Source organism: Tinamus guttatus, unplaced genomic scaffold, assembly GCF_059628265.1.
Source record: "Tinamus guttatus ecotype Peru unplaced genomic scaffold, ASM5962826v1 Tinamus_guttatus_pri_ptg000004l, whole genome shotgun sequence".
NCBI classification, from domain to species: domain Eukaryota; kingdom Metazoa; phylum Chordata; class Aves; order Tinamiformes; family Tinamidae; genus Tinamus; species Tinamus guttatus.
Genome location: NW_028288538.1, coordinates 2834103 through 2847773, shown reverse-complemented (window position 1 = coordinate 2847773; position 13671 = coordinate 2834103). Strand labels below are relative to the sequence as shown.

Sequence of the window (13671 nt, the reverse complement as noted above, 5' to 3'; positions counted from 1 at the left end):
GCAACTGAAATTGTCTTATGTTGACAAGAACTTTGTATGCTACTTAGTCATTGATGGGCTTTCAGCCACTTGCATCTAGGTTTCTTCTGCTGTAAAAAGGGGCTATTTAAACTCCTCATAGCTCACAGAGCTGGCCGAAGGTTTAATGCATTGCAGTGGTCAGGGCCTGGCTGTGCAATCCCGTTGCCAGCTGAGCAGTAGTTTGTCCAGCTGGTAACCTGGTGGGGCAGTGATTCTGCTTTGGTGTTAACCCTCAGTAAGCAGCAAGATTTTCTTTGTATCACAAACTTCTCCATTATCTGTTGTCCTGCCCAAACCCAGTCTCTGTTTTTACTGTTTTCTGATATTTTAAAATTATTGTTATTATGTAATTTGTTTGAATTGTCCCAATTCCTTTCAAAGCCCTTGAGGGTGCAGCTTTGGTGCTTTAGAGCCCAGACCACAGCAGTGACTGTCAGTGCTGTGTTTGTGGGTGGAATAACCCAGCACAGGGGACATTCTCCGGGAGCACCCTCAGGACTCCGAGCTTCCTCACAGGCCACTTCTGAGATGTGGTTCATGAGCCCGTGGAGAGAGTGGTGTCAGAGACACTAAGTGGTGCCCTTGACCTTGTTTTGCACAACGTTGTGGCCCAGCAGCCTCTTCTCGGAGTCCTCTGCTGCTCTTCCCAGGACGAGACGAGATGATGCAGTTCAGACTGACCGGTGTGTTTGAGGGCTGTTGTTCCTAGAGGGACCTGGCAGAATTTTTTAAACGTTTGAGTCACAGAGAAGAGGTCTGTGTTCCTTACAAATTAGCTGGCAATATTTAACTTCGCTGCTGTAATAAATGACTCAGCTTTACTGTTGTCACACCCCGAGCGAAGAAGAGAGAGGTCTTCAAACATGAAGGGCAGGGCTTAAAGAAAATAAAAAAGAGAGCAAGTGAGAAGCTCGACCTTGACCCTCCTAGTAGATGCTTTTTTATATATTGCATATTTAAGATTTTCTCTTTGGATTTGGTTTGGCAGGCTAGACCAAATTCAGGCAATTGTGTCCTAGTTTGTCTGCAGGTCTGACAGTCACCACCCTGATATATTTTTTAAAACACAGCTTCCCAATGGCTGCAAACAAGGAGCCTCAGAGCTTTCTTGGTGTCTCACAAACATTGTTCATCCTGAGCCCTGGGAGGAGGCACAAATGGAGCCTCTTCTTCCAGACAGGAGAGAGAAAGCACAGATTGTTTCAAAATAAGCTCAAAGCTTCAAAAGAGGCTGTCCCGTCCGGGCTGTCTCACATCTCATTTTTCTAATTCTTGTTTCTGCTTTTTCTTTTTTTTTTTCTGGGTATAAATATATCCCATAAAAAGCCACCACCATGCCAGAAAGAGGAAGCGCTCCGTTTTTACAGGAACAGGTAGCAAATGTCCCAAATGACCCCCTGCGCCTGGGCACAGATTCCAGGCGTTCAGGCAGGCGTAGTCAGCATGGAGATATGTTCAACTTTTCAGTGTGTTCAGCGGTAAGAGTTTTGTTTTTTTCTTCCATTTCAAACTGGAAAAGAGATTAAACAGCTGCATTTTCCCAAGATTTTTATATACAGGGATGTAGGTGTGTGAATATTTGATTTCTTTATGCAACACCTGGGTGATCTCGGTTATGTCACCACAGCAGAGAACTCTGCAGCGGCTCCGCTCCGGACTCGCGCTCCTGTTACTGTGTGTGGAATTAGAGCACACTCCTCGTAAGGGCCCAGCTGTGGCAGGAGGGAGGTGCTGCTGGGGCATGTGAAGCAGAAATGCCTAACAACCCTTTTAACCACCTTACCAACTAGTCTCGAATTTAAGTGACTGTTTTTCGCATTTGTAGTTCATGATTTGGCGTTACCTGCCCTGGAGCAGTGGGGTCTCTTGCTCCCGTGCAGTTTCCAGTCCCCTGCCTTCCACAGCACAGGCCCTACCGTCACTGAGCTAGATGGTTTCCCTTCAGTCTGCAAGACCCAAGGGCTCCCCCCTGTGAGCAAGGCCAGCCTTGGCGGGGAGGGGACTCTGCAAGGGTTTCCCTCGCCCTTCTGAAGACTACTGAGCCACCAAGGATCAGGCTGAGCCTGGGGCTGGTGGGCACTGGCCATCCAGCTGCTGCCGGGTGGAAAGGTTGGGTTGATTCCTGGGCTCAGCAAGTTGAGCATCACGGCCTTGGGACATCCAGGAGACAATTTTTTTTCTGTGGAGCTAGTGGAGATGATGAAGTGCGAGCTGGGGAGGAAATCCCAGCTCTTCATGGTGCTGCAGCCGAGCTTTCTTTCACTTAATTCTCCTTTCACTACAGACTGCTCAGCCAAATGAATCCCTAAGGTAACTCCTGTGACAGCAGGGTACACAGACCAAGGATGAATTTGGCCCAATATTTTGAAGTCGCACAAGGGGGTTGGCTGATCTCACCAGCCTGCAGCACTCGAATAGAGCCTGTCCATCCTGAGCTCCAGATGAGCAGGTGGACTGAGGTCAGGGCAACTGAATGCTGAGATTTTAAAAGCTGCCCGGTCAATGCAGACACCTGCCCACAGCTTTCATAGCAGGTGCTGGATTTCACAGTCTCATATGTGGTTTTAGAAGCCACTGTCTGAATCCCGCAGTTATCTTTGTATCACGTTACAACACCTTGGGGCCGTGACTCTGCATGTTTGAGATGAATGATACGCAGTAATCTAAATTCAAAGTAAAGATGAATATCAGTCTGAAATGAGAGGCAGCAGAGATGCACGGCCCTACCTGCATCCAGTAAAAACAGGTTATATGTTACATTCTTAATGCATTGGTTGGGGTCTACTCAAGGACAAGGCCCTTTTTGTACTGAAATAAGAGCCAGGACCGCTCTTGAGAGCATCATATTGAAGCACAGCAAGAACTGAGGGAAGGAATAAACACCAGCAGTTCTCCTCCTGATTTATTTTCGTTACTACAGCTTTGATGGGAGAGCTTAGTTAAGTGGGAGGAGAAGGGGTTGGAGTCTGCAGTGCGTTTTTCCTCCTGGCTCTGCTGTGAATGAGGCAGTTACTGTCCCATTATATGGATTGGCAAATGGAGCCTGGGTAACCCCAGCCAGGCAGGAAATCTGGGGCATGGATGGGGGCTCTGGAGACCGAATCCCACATATAGGATGTGTGCATCCTATATGTGAGTGAAAGACCTGTGCACAGCTGCTGGACTGGATTATTAGCTTGGATTTTGGGCCATAGTCTTGGGGTTTTGGGCTTCTTGGTTTGGTTTTTTGTTTTTTGTTGGCTTTTTTTTTGTTTTTTTTTTTTCTCTCTGTTGATTTAGGTAAAATATGTGAGTAGTTCAGGGGGTTGGATCCTGTGATTGTGGATGGGTATCTTAGGAGAGGTGCTACAACAATCAACCCACTTAATACCAAATTATAGAAGATAATTTAAAAAAAAAAAAGCCAGTTTTCCTTCCCTGACTCCTTTTGGGCCATAGTGTGGGCCCTATGCAAGCACTGCCACTGTAGTAATTCTGTCCTCATAGGAGAAGATGTCAGGAAGGCCCCATTTCCATCTTTCTCTACTGTTGAAAAGTCGCCCTGAAATCCAGGGTGGACCTTCCTGCCCAGCGCAGTGCTAGTTTTTGCTTGATGATCCTTGTATCCATATAGCAATAACTAAAAGCTTAGGTTCCTGAAGTCACTTAGGCTCCTGAAGTCACCTTTGGATGTAATTTCACTGTTTACTTTTTTTCACTGGGACAAGGGAGCTTTGGTCTTGCAGCCAGATCTTCATCCCCGCTTGATCTCCTGCCTGCACTTTGCTCCAGCAGCCGGAGTTCAATAAGGAGCCGCCTGAGCCGCTGCCCTGGAGCTCCCTGGGTTACAAACCCCACGTCTCGGCAGCGAGGCGGGTGAGCAGGAAGCACCTTCCCTACCAGTTTGTCTTTAGGGACCCAGCAAAGCCCGGAACTGCTGCCTAAGAGCCTGGGTTTTCCCCTAGCCACTCTGCTTTAACTCCATGTTTTGTCTGAATCTCAACACAGCTTTTTGAAAATAAGAAGTCTGTGTTTCTGAAAAAAAGGGCGTCAGGATGGGGTGTGCATTGCAGCAGAGTTCAGCTGTTGCAATGGCTGGTTCCCTGCTAGGAACATTTCTCATGGATGTGGAGGCAAACTCTGTATCCCACTTTCTCTAGCTGGATCTTTGTTACACCTTTCTCTGCTAGCTTAAAGAGGCAATTCCTATGGAAAAACCCCTACCTGGAGCACATATTGTGGGGAGAAGACCCTGTCTTAACACTTTCCTAGGGCAGAGCAGGGTTTGCAGTGTGATTTTGCTAACAGAGCATGTGGGTTTACCCAACACTGTTGCAGAGGGCTGTAATATTTTGATTTCTATATGGGCAAACATATAGAACATGGGCAACTTCCTACTGCTGTAAGTCTGCTTGTGGTGACTGTGGCCAGGAGGTTAAACCAAATGAAAATTCTCTTAGAGTAGAGAGTAGTAGTGTTTTCAGGCAGGGTAGTGCACTGAACTTGCTCACAAGTGGCCAAGCAGGTATCAGCACTACTGCAGGATTTTGCTCAGTGTAGAACTGGGTTCCTGCTTTGCCTAGATCTGGGGGTCTGGCACCCCTTGGGGGTCTTGGGGCAGTTCGGGGCAGGGATTAGGAAGAGGGAGTCAAGTATCTGAGCACAGATTCACTCGTCGCCTGTGAGGTTTCCTCATGATGGGAGGATCTCCCAGCCCATCAGCATGGGGACACGTCCTTCCTGAGGCACAGAGTAGTTAGGAGTGGAAGAAGGAATCTGACCTGGGCGTTTATGCTCTTCTTGTGCCATAAATCCCAGCTGCCGCCGCCGATACAGTCCAGTGTTGTAAGCAGACTCACTGTTGCAGCTGACATACAGAATTTAAAACCAAGCTTTGTAAGCACCAAACTATTAAATAACCAGACTTGGGAAACCTAGCGATGAAGCCGAATTCATTTCGTGCAAATAAAAAAGCTTTATATAAAAAAAGTGAGAAATGTAGAAATGTAGCGCTCTCTGGGTACTGCGTGCCATATGGTAGTATTTTCCTTTTCTTCCTTTCCATTCTCCAAATGTATTCTTTTCATTTTAAATTTGAGGTTTCCAAATCTTAGTTATATTGGGAGAAATTGGACAGCAAATTGAATTTGCTGTCGGGGCCTTGCTGCCTCCTGGTGGTGACTTAATGCATCGCTGCACTGGGGCTTTCCCCGGGGCGCCCAAATCCTGAGTTTATGAAAACGTTTTGGGACTAACATGTTTAAAGTGGATATTCTGGAATGCAGATCTCACTAGAAGCTGATGAGATCCTGTCAGATTTTATTTGGAAAATGAAATACTTACACTGATGTGCTCACCCTTTCTTATAAATGAGCTCTAGTCTAAAATAAGTAGTTATGCCTTTCATAACAGCTTCTGTGTTTCCAAAAGACTTCCTCCTCCTCATCAGAGCAGCAAATGGTGACAGGATGCAGGTGCCAAAATCACATCTCACAAAGAAAAAAGTAGTTTCCTAAATAATACTGAGAAAAATCCTCATATTTAGAAATGCTTGACAAGAAAGCATCTGCCTTTGCCTGCCTGTCCCAAACGTTCCTCTGCAGGACCTAATCCTTCCCCAGGATGGTTCTGGGCTGCTGCTGCTGGGAGGTTGAAGACCCAAGAGCAGTGCCTGGGTGTGTGATAACTTTTCCAGCAGTTGTCCTCCTCGTGGCAAGCTGTGACACCACTTGGCAGATCGATCCTTGTCCTCTCTGCAGCACAAGCAGCGATCCATGAGCGCTTCCCGCACGCGCTGCTCCTCAGAGGCGCCGCTGGGTCACTTTGGCCTCTGTCAGGTCTCAGCATCCCTTGGAGAGCTGGGCAAGGACGCAGGCCACTTCCCTGGGACAAGCCAGGATGCCGATGGAGGCTGGTTTCTATTATCTGCCCATACCACACTGCTAGCATAGGGTCTAAATGCAGAGCAGGGAGCCCAGCCTCGTGGTAACTCGTTGCATGTCGCTGGGTGAACAGGCACCTATGGGCTGGAGAGAGGGTTTCAGGCAAGGCTGGAGCTGGTGCATGGGCAGGTGAAGTCTGTCCTCAGTTTGCACTGGCTCTTGGTCTTTCTTCGGATTGAAATCCTGCAGTAGCTGTGAGGGGAGCTGCTGATACCCAGGCATGATTTCATCTCAGAGTCAGTTAATTCCTACAAGCAGATTGGGAAGTGAGCAAAATTTCCATACTCTGATCTGCCAGATTCCCAGTGGTGCAACAGGACGATAGCAATCAAGCGCGAGGGATGTTACTAATGTCATTTTCTGTCCTTTCTTTGCCACGCACAGGCTTTGTGTGTGAACTGGTCAAACCTCAAGCTGCCCTGGGTGGATCTGGACTGGCTCATCGATATCTCCTGCCAGATAACTGAGCTCGACCTGTCTGCCAACTGCCTGGTCTCCCTTCCATCCGTGGTTCCCTGGGGCCTGATAAACCTGCGCAAGCTCAGCCTGGCTGACAACCAGCTCACGGAGTTACCCAGCGTCCAGTCGTCTGATGAAATTATTTGTACCAGGTGTGTGTGCTGGATGCAGCCTGCAAGCTTACAGCGAGATGGTGCAAATGAGTCAGTTGTGATTGTGTGAAAACGTAGTAAATGCTTTAAGCTTTAAGCACTTTAATATGCGCTTAATAATCACAAATGCCTTAAGCACTTAATAAGTGCTTGAATAAGAGGATGTATATAGGGGATTTTTTTTTTCCTCTCTATTGCAAAGTTTAATTTAGAGTTTTCTCTTTTTTGTTCTCAGTGTTTCCAGATTTTTGTCAGGGTGATCACTGGGACATTTATTCTTGTGTTGTCCCATGTTGCTTCTGTTTCTCTGCAGTTCCTGTTAGAGGGGAGTTCGAGCCCAGGTGGACAGTTGGAGTTGGTTCCAGGCCATTCCTGTCTGCTTCTTAGAGGGTTAACTTTTCTAAATATGGCCTTTTACTTTGCCTGGGAAACACATTCCAGCTGCTTTCATTCAGATGTAGAGCTGTCCGGATAAAATAGATGTCTGCAGCAACATGAGTCTTTGCCAGTGTTTTCTTGATTCCCGACCATGCTCTGTATTCACAGGTTACTTGAGGTCGACGTGTCCAGCAACAGGCTCTCTACCCTCCCTTCTGGATTCCTACATCTTAAAAACCTTAAAAAGCTCATTGCTGCCAAAAACTATATGGAGAAGTTATTTGATGAGGAAAACGGTATGTAAGGTCCAGTGTTGTATTACATTTCAGGGCCTGAGTTGTAAGGGGGAACCCCAAACTTAAAATAATACCTTATAGCCAATGCTAGCAGTAGATACTTAGCATGTCTCAAGTGTTTATCCAAAATATGTGAAAGGCCCAATTATTTCTATTGCTTCGGGTATCCTTTGACTCTTTATCTAGTGAGTTTTCATCACCAGAGTGCTATCAGACTTGTGTCAAATCTGCAATGTTTTGTGTTTTTAGCAACTAACTGGATTGGTTTAAGGAAGCTGCAGGAGTTTGACATCTCTGACAACAGGTTGGTGGAACTTCCAACGGTTTTTCTATACTGCTTCAAGTCCCTAAACATACTGAATGTTTCCAGAAATCAGCTGAAAGTGTTTCCAGATCCCTGGGCCTGCCCCTTGGTAAGTCAAACTGCTCGCTCAGAACCAGAGGCTGAAAAAAGCTGTAGAAACAGTGAATGGAATATTCTGTGATACATGTCTTGCATTAAAAGGGCTGTTCTGTTTCTGTAGAAGTGCCCCTGCCTGAGTTGGCTTATAATTCTCAGGGCAAGTCTTTCTGAGGTTCAGCTTTTGTCACAATGTTGATGGCCTTGTTGGATAATTTGCAGAAACATCTCACGTGGATGCCTTGGTTTTGTCTAGTTGATATGAACTGTTGGGGTCATTTTATAGAACACACAGCCTTTCTTCAAAATTAACTTTGCCCAAGCCCACGGATAGATCAGGCATATATACCCACACATCCCTGTCAGTGTGTTCCTGATTGTTACAAGGAAGTTAATGCCAAGACTACGTGGGTAGCAAGGGAGCGGTGCACTTGGTTGACTGTTTGTTTATGGTGGAAAAAAGTGGTGATGGTTTTCAACTAATTTCTGAAATACTTATGTTTTAAAAAAGAATTTTCCCATTGATGAAAGCATGCTACTCCTTGGCAGATACTATGTGTGTGCACACACAGTATTTTATCTAGATTATAGATTAACAAATCTAAAGAGATCACCTGGAGTGAATGTATTAATGCACTGAACATGTGGAAGCTGATTTACCTGATTCTTTAAAGATGTGTTTACTACTCCCTCAGTGCTTTTCCTTATTTGTTGCCCAGAAATGTTGTAAAGCATCTAGAAACTTGCTGGAATATTTACCTGATGCATTGACTATTTTTTGGAAAAATCATCTCAAAGAAGTGGATTTTTCTGAGAACTCGCTAAAAGAAGTTCCGCCAGGACTCTTCCAGCTGGAAGTAAGTGTCACTTCTCACCGTGCAGCTACTTGGTGCTACCTATTCAGAGCTCAAAATCATGCAGGTGGCAGCTACTTAAGATAGGAGACCACCTGCTATTTTGTGGTGGTGGACATTGCTGTTGCAGAATGCCTCTGAGCACCCCGTAATCCCCAGAATTACCCTGTTCCAGCCTTCGTCCAACATGATATAGCATCCAGCTTTTCACCCAGATCTTTAAGGAACTCTTTGGATGTCTGTGGTGTCTGTGGTTTTCCATCTTTGGGACCACAGTTTGGAAGACAATCACTGTATTGTGGCTGCAACTTCCAACCTTTGAAATACAGATTTAAGTGCTCACAAATATATATAGTTTTTTTAAAAAACAAAACAAAACAAAAAACAAGACAAGTTCTTAATCTGGCACACTAATGTGGTGTAATTATTAGTCTTTCTTTTTCTTTCTTGATAGTATGTTTTGGAAATAGCTTATTTGAATGCCCTAAATAAAACCAGTTGGCATTTCACTGAGTTTGTGCTTGTTCAGTTTAAATAGCTCTGCTCATTCCTTACTTGCTCATTTAATGAATAATGATGAATTCTATGGTTTATCTTGGTGGCATGTGAAATGTTTGCTAGGGAATCTGTCTCCCTTCAGAATAAATCTGTTTTGGGGTAAGATTTCCCTGAAAGCCTCCAAGCATATTCACCAAAGGTTCCTCTGCGTTTTGCAAGCTGCCTTGTGCAAGCCTGCCTCTTTTTCTCAGTGGTCATCACAAATCCATAGTTTTGCTTCAAAATTCTTCAGAATTTGTGGCTTTATATGGGTTCCATGAAACCAAGCAGAACTTGGTGGTTTCCTCCAAGTTTCCCTTCTGGATTGTGAAATATGGGGTTATGGAGTTGGAAATAGAGGTAAAGTTTTGTGCAAAAGCTTGGTTATCTGTATTATTTTGGGAAGGACGTAGAAGTGATGGTCCATAGCCTTTTCCAACTTGAACATCAGGTCTACTGCAAAGAAGCCCGTGGCTTCTGCCTGGAAGCAGAGTAATGGGGCTCATTTGCTCCCTCAGTTGTTTTTAAATGATCCCTGCAGATCTGGCCTCTTTCTCATAACCATTTGTTTTCAATTGGCATTTCTCTTGAAATCGCCTTAGTCTTACAGGCTATTGTCTCCCAAACTTGCGTTTTCCGAACGTGTTAACACCAAGCCTGCCGGGTGGGCGCTTCCCTCCTCGTTCAACGCTAGGTTGTGCTTCAGGGCACCTTTCCTGGGGTGCTGCTGCTCCAAGGCTCCGGGAGGTGGGATGTGGAGGCTCCCAACGCCGGGTGCTGGGGAGCAGCTCCGTGCGGGCCCTGCACGTGGCCTGGCTGGGAGCTTTCCATGCTCTGGCTACCCTCAATAGTGCCAGTTCTTATCCCTGTCTCTTCAGACTCGACTCAGATAAAGCAAATAAGCAGCAGGGCTTTTCGGGTCCCGCACGCCTAGAAAAGGTTGGGTCCATGACTATCTGGTGCTTTGCAGAGGAGCCATGACCTGGCTCTCTAGTCTCATTTGCTTCCCTTGAAGAAACGTGACCCTCCCTGGGGGACATGTGCGGTTCGGAGCCTGCCCACCCTTCCCCATCGCAAACTGAACCGAGGCAGCCTCATTTGGATGCTCTGGTGTCCCCAGGCCTAGTCCAGTGCAGCGGAGCCCTCCTCACACGCTGCCATGAGGTTGTGAAGGAAATCATCCCCTGCTGTTGTCTCCTCACTTCTGGAGGTACCTGTTCCCTGCCTGAAAGGCAGCAAAAATGGAGAGGCTGGAGCTGAGAGAGAAGAGCTGATTGCAAAGCGAGGCCTGGGGATGTCCAGAAAGAGTTGTGAAGAGCCACCCCCACTTGAAAGCAACTCGTTTCCCCCCGTGGAGCAGGCACATAAGCACTGCACAGAATGTCACCTCCTGCAGGGCGGCTTTTGTCGGGGATGGTGGGGGACGTGTAACATGGATACAGTTGACTGAAAATGCAGCGCTCCGGCTAGACCGCACAGAACAAAGTTTGTGCTAATTCGGGAACATGAAGCCTCCCTTCTCCGCAGCCTCCTGCTCAGGGATATTTCGGGGAAGAAGTGCAGAACATTGTCACTGAGCAGCCCCATGCTGACACTTGGAGAGGGCTCTGCCCCCGCTGCCAAGGGAGGACTGCTGCTTTTTTACGACTGGAAATGCAAGCCAATGGAAGAATAATGATGATGATAAAAACAACAGCCAGCAAGATGCGAGTGGCAGGGAGGGTTTTACAGTTTGTGCTGCTCTCGCTCTCTTTTCTGCAGCGCTTCCTCCTGCACAGTTGCTGGGTTATTTTGCTTTACCTTCCAGGGTCACCCCGAAGCCCAGTGGTGCCTGTCCCATGTCACTAGAGGGAGCGTTTCGCATGGTAATTGCTTGTCCCACACTGTCCATCCCGGCTTCCACACGGATGCCTCATATTTTTCCATTTGATAAAGGGGGAGAAAAGCCAACAGGCTACCCCCACAAGACACTGGTGACTCCACGAAAACTGTCAAAAAACAAGCAAGCATCCCACACACCTAAAAATGAACCTTCGGTTGGTCCGCTGCAATTTCTGTAGGGCAGAATTTGTTAACGCTAAGGTTCTCATGGACTAAACAATTTAGCTGACGTTCTGCTTACCTCAGTGTTCATGGCAGGATTTGTAGACTAATGCTGGTTGAAATTTTTCCATAGAAAAGTATTTTCAGTGGAAAACAGGATTTTCAGCCAAATTAGAATGTTTGTTTCAACCTCAACATTATTTTTAAAAGAATATGGAAGAGCAAAAACTTCATAAATCTGATGGGAACCATTTTATTTTTCTTTTATACTTAAGTTTAAAGGAGAACTTGTGTTTAACCTTATTCAGAGTATTTGCAGCTGAGTCCTGTCTATGTGGTGTTGCTTTACATGTCAGATTTAATTCTTGTTAAAGTTTCTCTCTGCAGTCTGTGCGTGGGAAAAAGTAAGTAGGTAAATTGTGCAAATCATGAAAAGTTAATTTAAATCCTTACCATTTTTATTTGACATACAAGAACAAGCAATTATAAATTCTTCCTGTGTAAAATGTTCTACATGTTGCATGTTGATCTTATACATAGACAACAGGTGAAAGCTTCCTGTGCCATTAGTCTGCACACACATATTAGACTTCTCGTCCATATGTGGCAGCTGGCGTATGTAAATCATACCCTTCTCTTCCATTTGGGAAAATCTCCTTAATCTAAGTAACATGTTCTCCTAAATGGATCATTTCCAGTCTTATTCTTCAGCGAGTAGAATAGTAATCTCCCAAAACTAACAGTGGTGTTGCTTTTTGCAGCAAGTACGCTGCTGGAGACAAAAAGGAAACGTGTGCATGCTGGGCAGCCTGGACAGGATGTTCTGATGAATAAGATGTACTTTCCTTGTGTTATTTAACAACCATATTAAAAAAAACGCTTTCTGTGTGGTTGATGGACTCTGTCTCCTAACTCCAGGCTTTTCCTCTTTTAGGCTTTGGTGTCTCTGAAGTTGCTGGGAAATCAGTTATCTGCATTGCCTTCGCCAGATAAGTGGAACTGCAAGCAACTTAAAACACTGGATCTTTCTAAAAACCAACTTGGGAAGTGAGTATTTCTTTTAAATTGCATCTCAAAAAACAAAGGCTGAAGAAATAATAGAAAACCCGATCTCTTGTGTAACACAAAGGGTGTCAGTGGTGAATTAATTACCTGCATAGAAAGCATTGATATCCACATACCACAACTCTGAAGTATATTGTGTGTCTGTGACAGTGATGAATTATCCTTTTCTGGTCCTTTGGATTTTTAGCACTGTATCATTTATTAAGTGGATAGATTACTCATAATGGCAGTTTAATTTCAGAACTTGTAGAACTTTCTTTAACCCAGCGTTCTGTTCATCACTACAAATACTAGTTTGTGGGGAGTGTATCTTAACCATAAACCATCTGGTTGGGCTGCAGTTTGTAGTCAGCGTGGGAGTATTGTTTTGGAAAATATGAAAAATCTTTGTTTTTTAAATGGAAGCGTAACCAGCTGCAAGTTCATAGAGAAAATGACGTTAATGGGGTCATCCAATAAAAAAGTGATGTTCTACTTAGAAGCTACAACAAGGATGTTTAATATAGAGACTTAAAAGTCTCTTCCCCGCTCCAGAACTACTTTTAGTTGTGTCGTACAAGCATACAAACTTCTGGACAGGCACCCAAATGAGAAGAAGAATTTCTTGGGGTCTTTAGGAGCTGCTGTGGCAGTTGATAAATACAAATTAGTATTTTGGAATGTCTCAGTGCATTTCCAGAGTTGCGTTGCTGGGTTATCTTCTCCGAGACCGCCAGGTGAGAGCAGGGAATGGCAGCAGGTCAGTTCTCCAGTGCTTCTCGGGAAGCTTGTTCAATTTGCTGTGTGACAGCGCCTTAACCTTGACACCAGTAAAGCCAGGGGTCAAGTGCTCTCGCCCGGGGAGCTGAAAGCGCTGCCTTGCAGAGCACTGTTAGTTTGCCAGAAGAAAGTCACTGGGCCTGGACAAGTGCTGGTGGAGTTGAACTCCATGATTGCGCTTTGGGGCTCCGGTCCCATCGCTCAGAAACTGAGGGGAACCCGTAGGAGGGCCTGACCTTGCGCTGCATGGACTGCACAACTGCAGCATGGCCCTGAACTGCTCTTTTTTTCCCCATGTTGTCATTTGGTTTTGCCCACAGGAATGAAGAGGGATTTAAAACAAAGCGGATTCCCTTTTTCACCACGAAGAGCCGGGCGCGCTCTGGCCCCGAGGCAGGTAAGGTCCATGGCAGAGTCCTGCGCGGAGCGGGTGCAAGGGAGAGAAGGGCTGAGGAAGCCAGGTGAACTGAGAAAGGATCTGGGCGGATTGGCTAGGGGGAAATCACCGGGAGCTCAGCTGCTGTTTAAACTGCAACAGCATCTAAATAGAGAGAAAGTTTGTTTAGCTAAATTATTAAAGAAGTGCTGCAAGCACTTGGTGTCATCAGTATGGGAAGGTGAAGAATGCGTGAACTGAAACCTGTTTCTTTCACTGGATTTCTGTTCTTTAAGATTATTCTTTTTAGCCAGAATGTTTACTGGTATATTCAAAGGGGGAATTGACCCATAGTTAGTGTTATTACTCTTTGCAGGATTTCTGTGTTTGAATTTGAACATTGTTCTTTT

General features: G+C 45.6%; 1 protein-coding gene across 3 annotated transcripts in view; it reads left to right on the top strand.

Annotated features, from left to right (window-relative positions):
- The window catches only part of LRRK1 (leucine rich repeat kinase 1), a 69600-nt gene that overhangs the window by 21815 nt on the left and 34114 nt on the right, over nucleotides 1-13671 (top strand). For 2 of the 3 annotated variants that reach the window (XM_010215759.2, XM_010215760.2), the window contains exons 6-11: nucleotides 6327-6553; nucleotides 7100-7227; nucleotides 7477-7640; nucleotides 8347-8484; nucleotides 11996-12108; nucleotides 13206-13282. In XM_010215759.2, the coding sequence (XP_010214061.2) occupies nucleotides 6327-6553; nucleotides 7100-7227; nucleotides 7477-7640; nucleotides 8347-8484; nucleotides 11996-12108; nucleotides 13206-13282 (847 nt within the window). The remainder of the gene's footprint in view (nucleotides 1-6326; nucleotides 6554-7099; nucleotides 7228-7476; nucleotides 7641-8346; nucleotides 8485-11995; nucleotides 12109-13205; nucleotides 13283-13671) is intronic. The other variant, XM_088536829.1, reaches the window with a different exon arrangement.